The sequence below is a fragment of the Myotis daubentonii genome, chromosome 4, assembly GCF_963259705.1.
Source record: "Myotis daubentonii chromosome 4, mMyoDau2.1, whole genome shotgun sequence".
Classification (NCBI taxonomy): domain Eukaryota; kingdom Metazoa; phylum Chordata; class Mammalia; order Chiroptera; family Vespertilionidae; genus Myotis; species Myotis daubentonii.
The window spans coordinates 16919660-16939208 of NC_081843.1; the positions used below are offsets into that span (position 1 = coordinate 16919660).

The 19549-nt window shown below is 51.5% G+C and overlaps 2 protein-coding genes across 5 annotated transcripts; one reads left to right on the forward strand and one right to left on the reverse strand.

Annotated features, from left to right (window-relative positions):
• The first annotated feature begins 4249 nt into the window (after positions 1-4249).
• Positions 4250-5941, forward strand: LOC132232338 (polyribonucleotide 5'-hydroxyl-kinase Clp1-like). The gene has a single exon (XM_059691824.1). It carries the CDS (start codon positions 4269-4271, stop codon positions 5544-5546), a length of 1278 nt encoding a protein of 425 aa, XP_059547807.1. The 5' UTR covers positions 4250-4268; the 3' UTR covers positions 5547-5941.
• A 248-nt stretch (positions 5942-6189) lies between these two features.
• On the reverse strand, positions 6190-17051 carry ZNF500 (zinc finger protein 500). 4 transcript variants are annotated; one of them, XM_059693036.1, is made up of 6 exons: positions 16875-17051; positions 15305-15797; positions 13367-13511; positions 13095-13162; positions 11738-11846; positions 6190-7746 (listed from the first exon to the last, which is right to left on the reverse strand). In XM_059693036.1, the coding sequence occupies exons 2-6, from the start codon at positions 15698-15700 to the stop codon at positions 7115-7117; spliced, it is 1350 nt and encodes a 449-aa protein (XP_059549019.1). In that variant the 5' UTR covers positions 15701-15797; positions 16875-17051; the 3' UTR covers positions 6190-7114. The 4 variants fall into 4 exon arrangements, with proteins under 4 accessions (XP_059549019.1, XP_059549017.1, XP_059549018.1 ...); XM_059693034.1 differs by having other exon boundaries at positions 13367-13550; XM_059693035.1 differs by lacking the exon at positions 16875-17051 and adding an exon at positions 16319-16418 and having other exon boundaries at positions 13367-13550.
• Positions 17052-19549: the final 2498 nt, after the last annotated feature.

Consider the following 19549-nt stretch of genomic DNA (forward strand, 5'->3'; position numbering starts at 1 on the left):
TTAAAACTTTCAGGGTGGAAAGGGTCTTGAAAGAGAATTTAGCCTGATTTTCTGGGTCCCTGGATACTCGCTAGTTTGTGTACTTACCACACCACACACACACTAAATGAACTTTTGAGATTTCTCTTTTTTCTTTTAGACACAAAGGCACATAGAGGTTCTATGGTTATTCAAAACTAAAGGTGAAGTTGGCCTTTAAATACAGAGAGAATATTGAATGCTCTAATACCCAAAACTGTCCTCATTTCCTAAGGTATCCTTGCGGAGAGCCAGCAAGAGCTGAGGGCCCACAGGAGGAACTCCCGCGTCTCTCACCCTGTTTCTTTGCATCTTTATCCGCCCCCCCTCATTTTCATAGTCCCTTCATAACAGGCTGAAGCCCTGATACATGGCATCTCTGTTCCCTCCCCAACTTGTTTCCAAATTTTGCTCGTCAGTCTCCCACCCCACTCCTCGCCTGCCCCATGGGTAGAGCAGGAAAGTCATCTGGAGTCTTCCCATGCTGTGGACTGGGGTGGCCCAGCAGGGTCCTTGGCATTTGGGTGCATGTTCCACACTCAGCTAGGGTCACAGTTGGCTGCCATCTGCTGAGGGTGGGCAAGGGTCTCTTCCCATTTAGCTCTGCGCCAGGCAAGACAAGCCCTGCAGGGCCTCAGCCAGCCACAGGAAGTCACGATCAGGGCCACAGACACTACTGATCTGGCCATAGGGTTCCCACAACCAGCCCCCACTCACAACAATGAAGGGCATTTTCATTAGAAGCCAGATGCAACAGGGGCTTCCACAAGGCCATAGGAGCCCCCAAGGAGACGTTCCTGCAGAGAAGGTGGCAGGCTGCTGTCGTCTGGGGTCCCCAAGCCCTGTCCCACCTGTGGAGGCCCCACACCCTCAGTTCTGGGGCACACACAGGACAGGGCAGCCTTGGTGCTGCACACCTCCACCTGTGCTGCCAGCCTAGCTGTCAAGAGCAAAGGCCATTTTTTTCCTTTTCTCTACCCCTTTTAATGCCAGTAAGTTCATTTAGGATGTTTCACAGCAGTAGAAAAGAAACTTTGTTCCAAGTTCAACTTTGAATTATTCTGTCAAAGCAAGCTGGATGAGGCGGTGGGAGTTTACACCTGGATTGAAAGCCTGTTCCCCCACTTGGATAAGGTTCTTAGAGGTCTCGTGGCTTCAGTTTCCCCGTCTATAAAAGAAGACTAATGAAAGGTCCTACATCATAGCACTGCATGGGCCCATCTATCAGACCAGGAAGAGGACAGCCTCCTCAGGCACCAGGCGGGACCTGAGAGAAGTGAGCTGGGGCTCTTGGCTGTGTGTATGTGGGGGCGGGTTGTCGGCAGTCTTGGACCAGCTGGATCTGGCTGGGTATACGTGTCCTATGAGAGCTCTGGAAGCTGGCCTAGAAGGTAAAAACCATCTTTAAACTAGGCGACCCCATTCTCCAGCGAATATGCAGGACAGAGCACAATGGGGCTGGGAGGAGGACAATTTATTAAGGGAGAACTGTCACACGCCCTGGAACCTGGGTTGTGTAGAAAGGTGAAAATATATACAGCAATTAAGTGACAAAACAGTGGAGCATCAAGAACTAGCATGAGAGCCAACGCCACCCAGCAATAAGGAACAGTCAGGAGAAACCAAGATGGCGGCATAGGTTAACGCCGGAGATCGCTGCCTCGAACAACCACTTCAGAGATATAACTAAAGGACAGAACGGACATCATCCAAAACCACAGGAAGGCTGTCTGAGTGGAAATTCTACAACTAGGAGGAAAGAGAATATCATACCCAGACTCAGAGGAGGCGCAGTGCTGAAGTGAAATACTCAGGTGCGGAGTGCCCGCGGAGTGGGCTGGCGGCGGAGGGCGCAGTTGTTGTTTTCAATCGGGAGGGAGTTTCAGACTCTGAGCTCCAGATCCGGGCGAGTCTCTGGGGACCAAGACTCAAACAGGAGAAGCGGGACTGTCTGGCTTCGGTCGGAACTCGAAGGCAGCTTTCTCTCCGAGGTTTGCAGCCGTTGCTGGGACTCTGAGAGGCAGAGCCCCTGGGGAAGGAGCTGAGAGCAGCCATAACTGCTTGTTCCGCCTGCCCTGTAGATCCCCGGGGACCCGCCCCGCCCAAGCACTGAGCAGAACCATTTGCCGGATAGCCTCAGGCAAAGGCTAGATTAGCACTGCCCTAGAGATCCAGCACAGAAGCTCTCCCACTGCAGACACAGCGGACTCTCATAGCCAGTTAGCCTGGAGGTCAAATCACCCCCGGTATTGCCGACATCAATCAAGGCTTAAAGGCAACAAGACTGCGCACAAAGACTACTAGGGGGTGTACCAAGAAAGCATAAAAAATGCGGAGACAAAGAAACAGGACAAAACTGTCAATGGAGGATATTGAGTTCAGAACCACACTTTTAAGGTCTCTTAAGAACTGTCTAGAAGCTGCCGATAAATGTAGTGAGATCCTCAAGAAATCTAATGAGACCCTCGATGTTGTGATAAAGAACCAACTAGAAATTAAGCATACACGGACTGAAATAAAGAATATTATACAGACACCCAACAGCAGACCAGAGGAGCGCAAGAATCAAGTCAAAGATTCGAAATGCGAAGAAGCAAAAAACACCCAACTGGAAAAGCAAAATAAAAAAAGAATCCAAAAATACGAAGATAGTGTAAGGAGCCTCTGGGACAGCTTCAAGCGCACCAACATCAGAATTACAGGGGTGCCAGAAGATGAGAGAGAGCAAGATATGGAAAACCTATTTAAAGAAATAATGACAGAAAACTTCCCCCACCTGGTGAAAGAAATAGACCTACAGGTCCAGGAAGCGCAGAGAACCCCAAACAAAAGGAATCCAAAGAGGACCACACCAAGACACATCATAATTAAAATGCCAAGAGCAAAAGACAAAGAGAGAATCTTAAAAGCAGCAAGAGAAAGAAACCCAGTTACCTACATGGGAATACCCATACGACTGTCAGCTGATTTCTCAACTTTGCAGGCCAGAAGGGAATGGCAAGAAATATTCAAAGTGATGAATACCAAGAACCTACAACCAAGACTACTTTATCCAGCAAAGCTATCATTCAGAACTGAAGGTCAGATAAAGAGCTTCACAGATAAGGAAAAGCTAAAGGAGTTCATCACCACCAAACCAGGATTATATGAAATGCTGAAAGGTATCCTTTAAGAAGAGGAAGAAGAAAAAAAAAGGTAAAGATACAAATTATGAACAACAAATATGCATCTATCAACAAGTGAATCTAAGAATCAAATGAATAAATAATCTGGTGATCATAATAGAATCAGGGACATAGAAAGGGAATGGACTGACTATTCTTGGGGGGGAAAGGGGTGTGGGAGATGCGGAAAGAGACTGGACAAAAATCGTGCACCTATGGAAGAAGACAGTGGGTGGGGAGTGAGGGCGGAGGGTGGGGCAGGAACTGGGAGGAGGGGAGTTATGGGGGGAAAAAAGAGGAACAAATGTAATAATCTGAACAATAAAGATTTAATTTAAAAAAAAAATGAAAGAAAGAAAGTGAAGATGGGGGAATTTGCCGGAAGCCTGTCCACCCTAGCTGCTTGGCGCAGTGGCTGCGGGGAGGAGACATCTGCACAGCTTGTGTTTTGGGGGACCTGGCATGTGTGGCATATGTTTGCTTCCCCTCTTAAAGCTATGTGTTTTAAACAGGATCACCTCCCGGAGAAAGGTTGTTTCCCCAGGTGAGGATTTTTCCCTGGAGTTAGGGAGGGAATAAAACCCCTTAACTAAGTGCCAGGCGGGTAATTAATCACTTTAACTACGACCAATCACGCTTAAGATACATAATCTTTACTTAGGATAATCTCCTTCAGTTACTTCCTTGTAGCTTAATAGAACAATAGAGTAACCTTGGAATGGAGATAAGAAACGCCCTAACCTTTGGGATAGAATGGATAGGATTAAAATCAACTGGTATAAATACAGATGTAACAAGACAATCAAGACAGAACTTGGCTGGAGATCCTGGCTAGAGAACCTGGCTAGGCTGCTGATCAACTGAACGCTGTCTCCGTGTCATTCCTTCTTCGCCGACTCCGTCCACACCTTTGGGAACCCCTGGACCTGCTGCTGTTGGACCCCAACAATTTTATAAACTACCAAATTTTTAAAAAATTAAATCTATTGAGGGTTGGGGAAGGAGGGCTGCTGAGCAACCATCACAGACAGCGGAGGCCCCAAGGCAGAGGCTCCAGGAACCAGGCAGAGCAACTACACAGAAAAGATGGGCAAGGAGACCAATGGTGACAAGAAGCCCACAACTAAATTTGAACTAGAGCGAGAAACAGAACTTCGCTTTGAGGTGGAAGCGTCTCAGTCAGTTCAGTTGGAGCTGCTGGCTGGCATGGCAGAAGTCTTTGGCACCGAGCTGACCCGGAACAAGAAATTCACCTTTGATGCTGGTGCCAAGGTAGTTGTTTTCAGTTGGCATGGCTGTTTGGTACGGCTGAGTGGCCGCACCGAGGTGGCTTATGTCTCCAAGGACACCCCTATGTTGCTTTACCTCAACACTCATACAGCGTTGGAGCAGATGCGGAGGCAGGCGGAGAAGGGAGACGAGCGAGGCCCCCGGGTGATGGTAGTGGGCCCCACCGATGTGGGCAAGTCCACAGTGTGCCGCCTGTTGCTCAACTACGCAGTGCGTTCGGGCCGCCGGCCCACGTATGTGGAGCTGGATGTGGGCCAGGGCTCTGTGTCTATCCCTGGTACCATGGGGGCTCTCTATATTGAGCGGCCGGCAGATGTTGAGCAAGGATTCTCCGTCCAGGCCCCTCTGGTGTATCATTTTGGCTCCACCACTCCTGGCACCAACATCAAGCTTTACAAGAAGATTACATCTCGTCTAGCAGATGTGTTCAACCAAAGGTGTGAAGCGAACCGAAGGGCTTCTGTGAGTGGCTGTGTCATTGACACCTGTGGCTGGGTCAAGGGCTCCGGCTACCAGGCCCTGGTGCATGCAGCTTCAGCCTTTGAGGTCAATGTGGTTGTGGTTCTGGATCAAGAACGACTTTACAATGAACTGAAACGGGACATGCCCCACTTTGTGCGTACTGTGCTGCTCCCTAAATCAGGGGGTGTGGTGGAGCGCTCCAAGGATTTCCGGCGGGAATGTAGGGATGAGCGTATCCGTGAGTATTTCTATGGATTCCGGGGCTGCTTTTATCCCCATGCCTTCCATGTCAAATTTTCAGATGTGAAAATCTACAAAGTTGGGGCACCTGCCGTTCCAGACTCCTGTTTGCCTTTGGGCATGTCTCAGGAGGACAATCAGCTGAAGCTAGTACCTGTCACCCCTGGCCGAGATATGGTGCACCACCTCCTGAGTGTCAGCACTGCTGAGGGCACGGAGGAGAACCTCTCTGAGACCAGTGTGGCCGGTTTCATCGTGGTGACCAGTGTGGACCTGGAGCATCAGGTGTTTACCGTTCTCTCTCCAGCCCCCTGTCCACTGCCCAAGAGCTTCCTTCTCATCATGGATGTCCGGTTCATGGATCTTAAATAGAGATCAGGGAGTCTTGCTGCCTGGGGCATGGAGATCTGTGGCCATCACAGAGACAGATGGGCTGAAGAGGGAGAGTCTTTTGAGGCCAGGCTGACCAGTAAATGGTGGACTAGTAAAAAGCATATATTCTACCTCTTAAAACAGGTGGTGGTGACTTAACTACTAATCTTGAGTCAAAAGGAAAACCATGAGACTATGATTGGCTTCTTAGATCACCTAAGGTGCCACTTCAAATTCTCTAAGGCCCTGGAGAATCCCATTTCTTTAACCAGTTACTGTGTGGACTCATTTTTTTAAAATCACTGCTTTATATGCTATATATAGTATTTGTTACCTTATTTTTCCAGGATGTACAAGTGTATTAGAAGGACTCTTTACAATAAAATTCAAACTTGGAAAAAATATATAAATCTTTGTTTTACTATGGTTGCAAATATCAAAAACTTTCTATATGTGACATGGCACCAGAATTAAGTTAGGGTTTTTCACAATGCTGACACGCCGAGCTCAAAAGGTTCGCCATCACTGATATAGGCCTAACCAATGGATACAGACAAGAGCGGGGTGAGGGCATGAGTGGGGGGATGGGGGGTAATGTGGGGATAAGGACACATGTAATGATCAATAAAAAGTTTAAAATAAATAAAATTTTATTTTTATTGATTTCAGAAAGGGAGAGGGGGAGAGAGAGAAACATAAATGATGAGAACCATCGATCGGCTGCCTCCTGCATGACCCCTACCGGGGGACTGAGCCCACACCTGGGCATGTGCCCTGACCAGGAATCGAACCGAGGCCTCCTGGTTCATAGGTCAATGCTCAACCACTTAGCCACACCAGTCAGGCACCCCATTTCCTCGTTGACACCACTGGAATGTAGGAAAAACCCACACCACCTTCATTTAGAAAGTGTAGCAAGGTTGGAGGGGAAGGCTGGGGTATGTAATGCCATAAGCCACTGCAGCCATTGCAGCTTCCCCTGCAGTGGTTTGAAAGTGTCCCTCAAATTCTAGTCCAACCAGAACCTCAGAATGTGACCTTATTTGGAAATAGGGACATTGTACATGTAATTAGTGAAGATGAGGTCATTCAGGGAGGCCAGTAAATACAATGACTATATCCTTAGAAGAGGAGAGGACACAGGGAGAAGGCCGGGTGACGACAGACGCAGCCACGGAGTGATGCTGCCGCAGGCCCAGGAACATCAGGGTCTGTGGGCCACAGGGGAAGTGGAAGAGGCACAGGATTCTCTACCAGAGCCTCCAGAGGACACCAGTGCTATGGGCACCAGGACGGACAGATTCATTCCGGTTGTTGTAAGCCGGCCAGTGTGAGGTCATTTATGCAGCAGCCCTAGAACCGAATACACCGGGCCCTGTGCCCAGCATTCCACCTGAAATGTCCCCTGCTGTGTCTCACACCAGGCCCAGGGGAGCAGAGTCCATGTGACGGTGCCTTAAGGTCAGCGTTTCCGGTTCTGGGGAATGGCTCTGGCAGCTTCATGAACTGAGCATGGTAGTCAGGCTTTGGTCCTGGGAACTCCTGGAGCCTCGAGGGTCTGGTGGTGGCTACACCCGCTTGGTATCGCCATGTGGATGCTTCTCCCCATTGTGGGTCCGCTGGTGTTTGTGGAGGTCGGTGCCCCGGCAGAAGCCCTGGCCACAGGCCGGGCACGTGTAGGGCTTCTCGCCTGTGTGCGTCCTGCGGTGGGCACTGAAGTGTGAGCTGTTGCTGAAGCGTTTCCCACACTCGGCACACACGTAGGGCCGCTCCCCGGTATGTGTCCGGCGGTGGATGACCAGGCTGGAGCTCTGGCTGAAGCGCTTCCCACACTCGGCACACTGGTAGGGCTTCTCGCCCGTGTGGACCCGCTGGTGGGTGCTGAAGTTGGAGCGGTCGCTGAAGCCCTTCCCGCACACCGGACACTGGTACGGCCGCTCGCCGGTGTGTATGCGCTGGTGCTTGGTCAAGTGCGACGTCTTGCTAAAGCCTTTGCCGCATTCGGGGCATGTGTATGGCTTTGCCACCCTGGAGGGCGCCCCTCTTTCCAGAAGTTGCTCAGATTTGGTCAACCCCCTGACGGGGGCTGGTTTGTGACCTAGGAATGGGGAGCTGGGACCCCTGCACCGAGCCGACAGCACTCGGTCCCATTCTGTTCTCATCTGTGTGTCCTCTCCATCCTTAAACTGCATTCCAAGGCCTGAGACAGAGAAAGCAGAGTTCCTGAGGAGGAAGGGAGCTTCTGATAAGAAGGCAAAGGCTGAGTGGGCAGCCCTTCTGAGGAAAATGGAGAGCAATGCTCTTCAAATCCCCCTCAAAACATGGAGCATGTCAGTCAGACCCTGATGTGAGGTGCTAACACCACGGCCAGGGCTGTTATAAACATACGGCAACTTGTTTAATCCTTGTAATGCCCATGAGGCAGGTGCTGTTACTGTCCCATTTTATGGACAAAGAAACTGAGGCAAGCCCCACCCGGTTTGGCTCAGTGGATAGAGCATCAACCTGCAGACTGAAAGGTCCCAGGTTCGATTCTGGTCAAGGGCATGTACCTCGGTTGCAGCACATACCCAGTAGGGGATGTGCAGGAGGCAGCTGATTGATATTTCTCTCTCATCGATGTTTCTAACTCTCTCCCCTCTTCCTCTCCCTTCCTTTCTGTACAAAATCAATAATATATATATATATAAAAGAAAGAAACTGAGGCACAGGGAAGTTAGGGAACTTACCAGTCACTTAGCTGGTAAGTTAAGAGGGCCCACAGTCTGTCTCTGGAGTCTGGGCTCGTAACCTCTAGGCCAGGGGCAGTGGTGCACCTCAGGCAACACTTGACAATGTCTGGAGACGCCTTAGTGGTTATGTTTAGGGCCTGGAGTGTTGCAACTGGCATCTAGTGAGTGGAGGCCAAGGATGCTGATGTATAGTCTCTGGTACACTGATGGCCCCACAACAGAAAACGACCCAGCCCTCATGTCAATAGTGCGCAGGGAGAGAGACCCTGCTCTAGGTTGTTCTGTTTGGAGCAGGACCAGAAGGCCTGGTGACCCAGATCCTCAGCCTCCCGCTTGTGTACTTGGGGGCAGCCCTTAAACCCTCTGCAGACCCAAGTACAAGAGTGACCACCGTGGTGACACAAGCCCAGAATATAGGACCCTGGAACGGACCCTGGCTCTATCCCTCCAGGTTGTGTGACTTTGGGCAAGTGCTTTATTCTGCTTCCTTGTCTGAGACATAAGGCAAACCCCACCTGAGCATGAGGCATGTTGGGGCACCGGGGCGAGGGGGTTGAGGGCTGGGGAGCAGATGGCTTCAAGCAGAACCCCCTGAAAAGCTCACAGTGGGCACACACTGACCCGACAAGGAGGGACAGAAGCTTCTGTCACCCTGAGATATGTCCGCTGTAAGACCCAGAAGCCAAACATGGGCTTCAGCTCACATTTACTGAGCCTCAATTCTCACGAGTGTACAATTAAGATGTAACCACCTCACAGGTCTGTTGTGGGATTTTTTTGTTTGTTTTGTTAATCCTCACCTGAGGATATTTTTCCCCATTGATTTTTAGGGAGAGTGGAAGAGAGAGGGTAAGACAGACAGAACACATCGATTGGTTGCCTCCTGCATGAGCCCTGACCAGGGCCCAGGCCAGGGATGAGTCTGCAACTGAGGTATGTGACCTTGACCGGAATCGAACCTGGGACTCTTTGGTCCGCAGGCCGATGCTCTATCCACTGAGCCAAACTGGTTAAAGCTGTTGTGAGAATTTTTAAAAAGGAATTGAGTCTGGTGATTCTTCAAAAGGTTACATAGTCACATGACCCAGCAATTCCACCCCCAGGTGTAGGTTCAAGACAGTAAGTGCTGACAGTGTGACACTCGGGGGCTCTCTGATCCGGCTCACGCTGGGCCTGGCTCCTTGACCTCATTTCTCCCTTGGGAACTAGTTTCACTTTTGCTCCTGCAGGCAGTATAGAGTCCCAGACTGATATAACTCTCCTTCTCCATTGAGGATTTCTGCTGGAGCCCAAACCTTTCTCAAGGTCACTATCTCCCCTTGCTTTTCCCTGGGGTATGGGTCAGCACACCTGGACCCAAAGGCAGAGCCTATCTCTGAAAATAAAGTTTTCTGTTCTTTTGTGGCTGCTTTCACTCCAAGATGGCAGAGACTGTATGGCCCACAAACCTGAACAATTTATTATTTGTCCCTTTACAGAAAAGGTCTGCTGCCCTGGCCGGTTTGGCTCAGTGGATAGAGCATCGGTCTGTGGACTGAAGGGTCCTGGGTTCAATTCCGGTCAAGGGCACATGCCTGGGTTGCGGGCTCAATCCCCAGTGGGGGGGCGTGCAGGAGGCAGCCAGTCAATGATTCTCTCTCATCATTAATGTTTCCATCTCTCTCTCCCTCTCCTTCCCTCTCTGAAATCAATGAAAGTATATATTTAAAAAAAAAAAAAAAAAAAAAAAAGGTCTGCTGACTCCTCCTCTAGTCCTTACGTTTGAACTACACAAACACAATCACCATGGTTTAAACCCCAGGAGAGGACAGAATCTAACCTTGGAATTCTGTTTCCTTCTTGCTGACCCCGCCCCCTCGCCACCTGAGCTGGCACCACTAGAGACATCCCTAGGTCGCAAGGCAGCAAGAGCTGGGTCCCACAGGCCTTCTCCTCAGCCCTGTCGGGCAGTCAGATGGGACCTGGGGAGTCCTGCTTACAGGACAAGAGAAGGGAGGATGTGAGTGTGGGCTGTATTAGAACCAGGGGACTGCAAATCCTTTCCTCGTGAGGGCAAACGGGCATCAGAAGAATCTATAGAAAAGTGAGATGCTCTGAAAGACAGAGGTTTTGCTTCTGTGCAGACTGTTTCCTCTGAGGGAGAGGAAGTGAGGAAACAGGGCTCAAGGCTTTCACTGGCTCTGGGAGGGAAACCCTGACACCCTGGAGGAGTCTGGAGTTTCATCACAATAGAGGCTAGGTGGCCAAGAATTACAACTGAGTGGGAGAGAAACGGAACAGAGAGCAGGGGCAATGGTCCAGCAACAGTGTGCACAGAACATTAGTGTTCTCCTTCTATGAGGCAGAGGAAAGGTTCATTTTCATTCAGTCCACTGATTCTTAGTTTGAAAAAAATGAGGATGTAAAGGAAAGTATGTAATGATTACGGCTATGTCGTTGTTTGGTTTAAATGCCAATGTAGATGCCGCTCTTGGAGGTATTATGCAGATGTGATTAACATTTACAAATCAACTGATTGTAAGTAAAGCAGATCACCCTCCTAACTGGAGGTGGGCCTCGTCTAATCAGGTGAAGGCCATAAGAGCAAATCCTGAGGTTTTCCAGAGAAGGAATTCTGCCCCAAGACTGCAGCATAGAAAGCTTGCCTGAATTTCCAGCCTGATGGCTTGCCGTACAGATTTTGGACTTGCCAGCCCCCACAACCATGTGAGCCAATTCCTTAAAATATATCTCTTTACACATACACATCCTATTAGCTCTGTTTCTCTGGAGAACTCCAACTGATACAAAGCAGCATCTCAACTCCTTAGAAAACATTTTAGGGAATAAGTGGGTGACAGAATTGGCAAGACAAGACAAGTGGAAAGAGAAGAGACTGTTGAGTGGGGAGCCGGGGCACTGGTAAGGAGAGGCCATTGATGGCCAAGGCCTTGCCAGGAACAGCTCTACCCATGGGGGCTGAGGGCAGCACAGAGGCTGAAGGGAAACTGGACCAATTGAATGGGTGCAGGAATGAAAGAAGGAACTCAGGACAGCTCTGGGCATCTGCCTGGGATGTGGGTGAGCCACCACACTGCCCCCACTGCAGCTGGGCCACTGACAAGACACCAGCAAACCTGGCTCTGCAGGCTGTATGCAGCTGGATACCAAGCAAAATTGCCAGAGAGCACACCTGGCCTACTAAACCAACCCCTGGGCACGGGGCTGGTGAATTCCTATTTCTAACATGCTTCCCATGATTCCTCAGGCCACACCAGTTTGAGAACTTAATCTAGACTGACTCCTGTAGGCAGGAGGGAGCCAGGGAAGGTGTGAGCGGGGAGGTGGCCTGGGTCTTGGGTCCTGAAGGAAAGATACACCTGGGGGAAATGCCAGGCCAGCTACATCCAACATGAGGCAAAGGGCCTCGTCCCCCTAGGACTGGCCTAATGGTCAGCAGCCAGGGTCTCCCCACGTTACCTTCACGCTCAGGCAGCGTGTCCCGGCTTCGGTCCTGCTGAGCTGGGTCCAGACGCCCCCACTCCTTCTGGGACAGGTACTCGGCCACGTCCTCCAAGGCCACTGGTACCTGCAAGGACACAGCCCACTCAGCCGTACAGACTGGGCCAACCTGGTGAACTGACCTTTCCCTTCACTCACGTCACAATGGTGGGTCCTGCTTGCCTCCCACCGCCTTTTCCCTCCCCACAAGCTGCCACACACCTCTCCTCGCAACCTCAGCTCACAGACACGGCAGCATCCTGCTCTTTGGGACGACACTATTGCCATCATGCTCTGTCCTGTTGCTGCAGGGCAGCACAGTGTGGACAGATTCGCTGTGCGTAGCAGCCGGATCCACCGTGTGCTCAGCCACTGGGGCCCATACTCCTTGGAGACATGGGTTAGCATGCCCTACCTCAACTCAAGCCAGCCCCGGGACCCAAATGGGGTGACTTGAGGACTTCAGGACGGCTCTAAGCCAGTGGTTCCCAAATCTAGCACCAGACTGACCTAGGGAACATGATTAAAACTCAAGCAAAAGTAAATAAATAACATAAATAAAACCCAAGCTTACAAGGTCCAGAAGAGACAAATCCAGAAACAGAAAGAGGATCAGTGGTTGCTCGCGGAGGGGCAATGGGGAGTGACCACTAAGGGGTGTGGGGAATTTGGGGCAGGTGGTGAAAATGTTCTAAAATTGATTGTGGTGACCGCATAACTCTGTAAACGTACAAAACACTGTATACTTTAAATAGATGAAATGTAAGCATATCAATTGTATTTCAATAAACTTTTATTTAAACAAGTATAAAAAACTATTCCAGGCCGTGGCTGGGAGAGGAATCTTTTTTTAAAAAAATCTTATTGATTTTTTTACAGAGAGGAAGAGAGAGGGATAGAGAGTTAGAAACATCGATCAGCTGCCTCCTGCACACTCCCTACTGGGAATGTGCCCACAACCAGCAACCAAGGTACATGCCCTTGACCAGAATCGAACCTGGGACCCTTCAGTCCACAGGCTGACGCTCTATCCACTGAGCCAAACCAGCGAGGGCGAGGAATCTTTATTTTTACCTAGAGTCCCAAGAGATTCTAACACCCAGTTGGGTTTGAGCGATTGCCCAAGCTCACTATTGGACCCCAGACTCCTACAAACACACCTAATACTCAGGTGGCATCTGAGAAAGGGCAAGATACCTCCCAGTAGGCAAAGGTCATTTCCTCCCAGTAGGCAAAGGTCACTCCAGGGGGAAGTGCCTCGGAAACCCACAGTCCTGGCCATGGGAGAGAAGTGTCTCCGTGGGGAAGCTGCAGACCAGGAATGACCACCACTCACCTGGGACCAGGCTGCAAGGAGAGATGTGGCTGGTGCTGCCATCTCCTGGTGCGGGGAGGTGACTGGGCCTGGGGAAAGAGCAGTGGCCAGTGAAGTCCACAACAGCCCACCTGTGGGCACAGCAATGAAGGCCAGGACAGGTCCAGCAGCTCCCCACCTGTGCTCAGCTCCCCACCAGGAGCCACATGCACACAGGCCTCAACCTCCCCAACGCTCTCTTCCCTTTGCCTCCCTCTCCTGAAGGGCTGCGTTCCTTGAGGGCGGCTACTCACCCCTCTTTGGCCAGAGTTCAGGGTTTCTTTTTTGTCTGCGGCTTAGCTGGGCTGGGGGCTGCTGGCTGGAGTCCCGAGCTCCTTCCTCCAGGGACAACTCCTTTGGCTGGGCCTCTGCCTGACGTTTCAAAGACTGTTTCCCGATCTGGTGAGGCACTGCATGGTCAGAGAGTACCTCCGGGCCCTGCACACAGATGGAAAGTGCAACCAGCTCCCAGGTCAGGGGGAGACCCACAAGGTCTCCAACCCCTCGTCGGGCACCCCCGGCCACCCTCACCACCAAGGTGGCCTCGTCATTGTGCCCTTGGCCCCCCACACAGCCCTACCTCCAGCAACACCCAGGGAGAATGTGAGCTGGGAAGAGGGCAGGCTCCTAGCTTGGACACAAGGAGTCCTGGTCTGCTCCTGAATGAGACTCCAGTCTCTCTCTGTCACACTGCATCGGGGTCACTGTCACACTCCTACCCTTGTTTCTTGGTGCTCTCAACAAACCCTGGGCCAGAAGGGCCCTGTATCAAATCTCATTTTGGAAGTTGGCATTACTGCATTTGCTGCCTTTTTTGAAACCATTTACAGGTGCTCTGGGATCATCTAATTCCTTATTCCAGAGAAGGTTAATTGAACAGACTTGAGTCGTAGTTTACTGAGCTCTGCAATGGCACTTGAGATAAGAAACATTCCCTGGGGAACTGCTAAGACAGCTGGGGACCCCATCTCAGGCTCCCTCTCATCCAACATGCCACACCTCTGACAGGAGACGGTCCTAGGGGACACAGTGACAGAGGGCAGCCATGCAGGAACCCCCAAAACCAGGCTGGAGGGGTGGGGAGGGCATCCCGAGTTCTTATTAGTCACCATGACAGCAGGATTTGCTGACTGCACTCAACGCACACTGTGGTCAGGTTTGGGGGGAACGTGTCTGTCCTGCTGAACAGCAGTGTGTGGGCAATGGCACTGCCGCAGGAAGAGTGACCTGTCAGCATTTGCCAACCATCTAATCTGGGCATGGCACTGAAAAAATAATTTAAAAAGGTGAGGTGGCTTTTTAATTTTTTTTTTCATTTAAGGAGTTTAGTGACTAAAAGCAGGAGAAATTTGTAAGAGACTCCCACTCCCCAAATCTGGTTAGGAGGAGCTGGCATGTGCTCTAGAGTTTCGCGGTCTATAGAACTTCCCACGATGATGGAAGTGTCCCATAGCCACACTGTCCAGTACAGCAGTCACTACCCACGTGGGACGACTGGGCACTTGAAATGTGGCTGGTGTGACTTAGGAATTACATTTTTAATTTTATTTAATTTTAAAAGTCACATGGGGCTGTTGGACAACGTAGCTCTAGAGAGATTGGGGAACATCTGGGGGTGCTGATCCGGGCACCCACCAGCCATGAGCACCTCCCTCTGTTGGGATCTCTTCAACTCCCAAGGTCATGCCTTGGAAGGTGTGCAATCTGTGCCTGGCCCAGTATTAACAAACCAATCCACACTAGCTTAGAAAGGGCTGGGGCAGTGGTTGGCAAACTCATTAGTCAACAGAGCCAAATATCAACAGTACAATGATTGAAATTTCTTTGGAGAGCCAAATTTTTTAAACTTAAACTATATAGGTAGGAACATTGTTATTAACTTAATTAGGGTACTTACTCCTAAGGCTTAGGAAGAGCCACACTCAAGGGGCCAAAGAGCCGCATGTGGCTCGAGAGCCGCAGTTTGCCGACCACGGGGCTAGGGGAGCTATATCAACAGGTAGATACCCCTTGGCTAAGGATGAGAAACTTTATAGCTGCCTTCTTCCATTCAAAACGTCTGGTTCTCCCCATGACCCCAGCTGGCCACAGCTCCAGAACCCAAGGAATCTCCAAGTGCAGACCTCAGCAGCAGGGCCCTGGGGACACAGAGCCCCTTTCCTCACCTCAGGGCCAGAGGCCCCCCACCTCACCCTCTGTTTCCTGGGCCGCCGCTGAAGCCCTTCCACGAGGACTACGGCCTCCTCACCGCTCTCCGGCTGCCGCTCCCGCACCCAGGCCTGGATCTCCCCGGGCAGCACCATCAGGAACTGCTCCAGCACCAGCAGCTCCAGGATCTGCTCCTTGGTGCGCAGCTCCGGCCGCAGCCAGCGGCAGCAGAGCTCCCAGAGGCGGCTCAGGGCCTCCCGAGGGCCGGCCACCTCCTGGTAGCAGAAGAGCCGGAAGAGCTGGCGGAAGGTCTCAGGGCTGGGGTCTTCCATCTTCAGGGAGGGCTCCTCTTCCCAGTGGCAGTCCTCCTCCACCTTCACAATCAGGATCTCATCCTCCTCCAGGGGTGCTGCGGCCTGGAGGCCGGGGGCAGTCGCCATGTTCCCAGTGGCCCTTGCTCCTTCTCAGGCCTCAGGGATCAAATCTGTCTCTCCCTGAACCCCTGGCCAGCCACTGGGCAGGTGTTTCTTCAGGACTCTGTGGACAGAAGATAACGTCATCTGGGGTGCACTGGGGCTGGATAAGCGTCTGCACCCATAAGCCCCTGCCTTGGGTCCAGTACCAACTGTGGGAAACCGCCTATTGTCTTCACTGGCAGAGAAGTGTAGACAGAGAACCCGGAAGGCTGGTGACCTTTGAAGCCCTGGCAAAGGTCAGAGCTGTGCACCACCTCTGTTAGTCCAGACAATGGTAGCTGAAGCAACTTCCCCACCAGATAGTCACGTAAATCCTTATTGATAAGATAGTCAGTGTGTGTTACTGGAACTTGCCTGCCTAGGGGCTATACTATGGGTGGATCCCAAACCAATGAAAGGTCGGTGCGGCCTGAGCACCAGGGGAAGTCCTTCCCCTTGAGTTGGACTTGCCCGCCTGGCCCCTCACTATTTCCAATTTATCTCTTGTCTCTTCTCTTTCATTTGTGTGCGGCTCCTCTTCCAGATCCTGAACCCTGAACCACGCGGGATGTGGGGAGGAAACATTTACAACAACTAACTCACCCTCTTTGGCAAAAAGAAAGGGTTGAAATCGATCAACTTATCTCTGCTAACTCCCTGCTAGTTCCGGGGCAAACTGCTTAACCTCCCTGGGCCTGAGTTTCCTCCTCGGAAAAGAAAGATGGTGACATCATTCACACACAGGTGCTGAGGGAACTACACGGGATGTTCGGGAAGTTCAGCGGGGCCTGGGACCGGTCAGAGGTGGAGGAACGCTGAGTTGTCATTACATTACAGCTGACCCTTTCGGGATGGGGTCCCTTTGGAAATAGGATGGAAACCAGAGTCCCCGCTGCCCAGGAGGACTCTCAACCTGATTCAGTCTCAACCTGACTCGGGGTCCGGGCGCGGTGAGTCCCTCCACGAGCCCCGCCGGGACCCCGAGTGGACACTGACCACCGAGGTCCCTCCGGCCCCAGGGCCCTGCGAGGGTGGGACTCCGGGCCGACTGCCCAGGTCTCGGAGAGTGAGCGGTGGCCGAGGCCGGAGCACAAACCAGGGTGCTGGGTCGGGCCGCGGGATGGCAGTTAGAGTCGGGACCCCGCGCCCTCGGACTCACCCGCTGCGCTGTGGACCCTGGAATGTTCGATGTGCGGGACGGGACGGGAGCGCGGGCGCTGGGGGCTCCACGGGCTGGCTGGCTGGGGCCGCGGGTGGGGAGGTAGAGGATCCCAACTGCAGGATGCAGCAGGGCGGCGCGGGCATTGGCTGACAGAGCTGTCCAGCTGGGGGACGAGGCAGCGTGGGCAGGTCCACGGGAAGCTTTGGGCTGGGCGTAACGTAGTCCTCGCGCGATTGGCCGAGCTGGCTGTCAAGAACAGTAATTAGTTCGGATAGGCGGGTCTTTGGGAGGTGTTGTGGGTTACGTCATCCTCGCACCATTTGCGGAGAGACTGTCAGGCGTTGGCAGGCCACGTAGGCGGGCGCGCGAGATGCATTTTGGATAATGTAGTTCTGGAACCCCTGGCGGACCCGCTGTGCGTGTGGGGACGAGGCACAGGTGAGCCCGCGGTAAGCACTGTGGCTAATTAGTGCCCCGCTCCCCCGCACCTTCAGTGAGTACATTCTGGTGCTCGGAGGCTCCGCACCTGGGCCATTTCCCCGTCTCCCTTCCATACCTACCCTCCCGCTGTGGAGGGGAGCTCGAGAAGTTACTTTTTTACTTATATAGTACTTTGTACGTACCAGGCTCTGTTCTAGGGCTTTCCTATTATTAACCCGATTCCTCTTTGAAGCAACCCTAGGAGGTAGGTAGGGTTACCCCTATTTTATAGATGAGAAATCGGAGGCACAGAGAAGTTCAGTGAGGTTGGAAGCCAGACATCTATCCTAGTTCAACCCCTTAATTTGATTTTTTTTAAATCCTCATTCAAGGATATGTTGTTGTTTTCATTGATGAGAGAGAGAGAGAGAGAGAGAGAGAGAGAGAGAGAGAGAGAAGAAGGGAGAGGGACAGAGAAACATCAATCGGTTGCCTCCCATAGGCACCCTAACCAGAGATGGAACCCACAACCTGGGTATGTTTCCTGACCAATAATCGAACCATTGAACCTTCGGTGGGTGGGAGGACGCTCTAACCACGGAGACACATCGGCCAGGGCGTCAGCCCCCTTAACTTTAGAGACTCTCCATTCTCATGTTTTGTCCCCTGTCCCCCTACATCCGATACCCAGTTTTTATTGTGAGGGCACCAGGCAGAACCAGACACTGGGTTGCCCATGACTGATTTCTGTAGACCACCACCTCCCTGAGTGGGTGGGAGGCATCTTTAAGGGCAGATGACAGGTTTCTGGACTGCTCTCGGCCCCCACAGCCTTGTGGGACCTGGAGAAAGCAGGCCCATATGTGCCTCAGTTTCTCCTTACAGCACCAGGCCGCTTCTCAGGAAAGTCGGGATCTTAGAATGAACTACCCCTGGTTATGGGTGTGTTGCTGGGACTACAAAGGCGTGCAGCTGTGTAGAGAACTGGTGCCCAAGTCCAACCAGGAGGCCTGCCATTCTGTCTTCTCTAGGAGGGTGTGGAAAGGGATAATTTGAACAAGTCACATCAATGTTTCTCTCCCTCTCTCTTCAATCAATAAAAACATACTTAAAAATAAAACAAGCAAACAAACAACAATAAAAACACACCCCACAGCAGTGCCAGCATGATGACAGATGGCTGCTGACACAGGCCTCTGTGTCAGGGACACAGGCAGTAGTGGGAGATGTAGACCCCATGCTGCCAGCCAATCAGATTGTTCCCCAGAAGCCAGATATCTCCATGTTTAGGTGAAAACTCCCAATTTTATTTTATTTTATTTTTTATTTATTTATTTTAAATATATATTTTATTGATTTTTTACAGAGAGGAAGGTAGAGGGATAGAGAGTTAGAAACATCAATCAGCTGCCTCCTGCACATCTCCCGCTGGGGATGTGCCCGCAACCCAGGCACATGCCCCCGACCGGCATCGAACCCGGGACCCTTCAGTCCGCAGGCCGACGCTCTATCCACTGAGCCAAACCGGTTTCGGCAAATTTTAAATGTAGACTTAAAATGGTTTTAAATCCTGTTTCAAATAAACAAAACACAACAACACATGTCTGGGCTGTGTCTGGCGCACACAGACCTATAAGATGATGCAGGCGGGATGCAGGTGGAGACAATGCTCTGAAGAAAAGCAGTGCACCCCAAGGGAGAGAGTGGTGCGGTTGCTCTTTCAGGTAGAGAATATTGCAGCAAAAGGACTATTCACTCACCTGGGGTCTACTCAAGGAGGGAAGCCAGCATCTCCTTGGCTTCAATACTTTCTTCAAAGGCTTGTTTAGACATGACAGGAGGTCAGAGCTAAGGGAAGATAGTCAGAGGTAAAATGTCTGGCTTACCCCCCAAAAAATCTGTAGGCTGAAGCCAACCATGCAGAGGAGAGCCAGCCTGTGAGGCTGAGACAGACAGACACACAGAGAGAGTGGGGAGGGGTGGAATTAAAAGCATCAGTGGTTCCCTAGCTGGTTTGGTTCCGTGGGTGGAGCGTCAGCCTGCGAATTGAAGGGTCCTGGGTTTGATTCCGGTCAAGGACTCATGCCCAGATTGCGGGCTCGATCCCCAGTAGGGGGCGTGCAGGAGGCAGCCGATCAATGAGCCTCATCATTGATGTTTCTATCTCTCTCTCCCCTCCCTCTCCCTTTCTCTCTGAAAATCAATCAATAAAACAAAACATATATTTTTTTAATAAGCATCAGTGGTAAGAG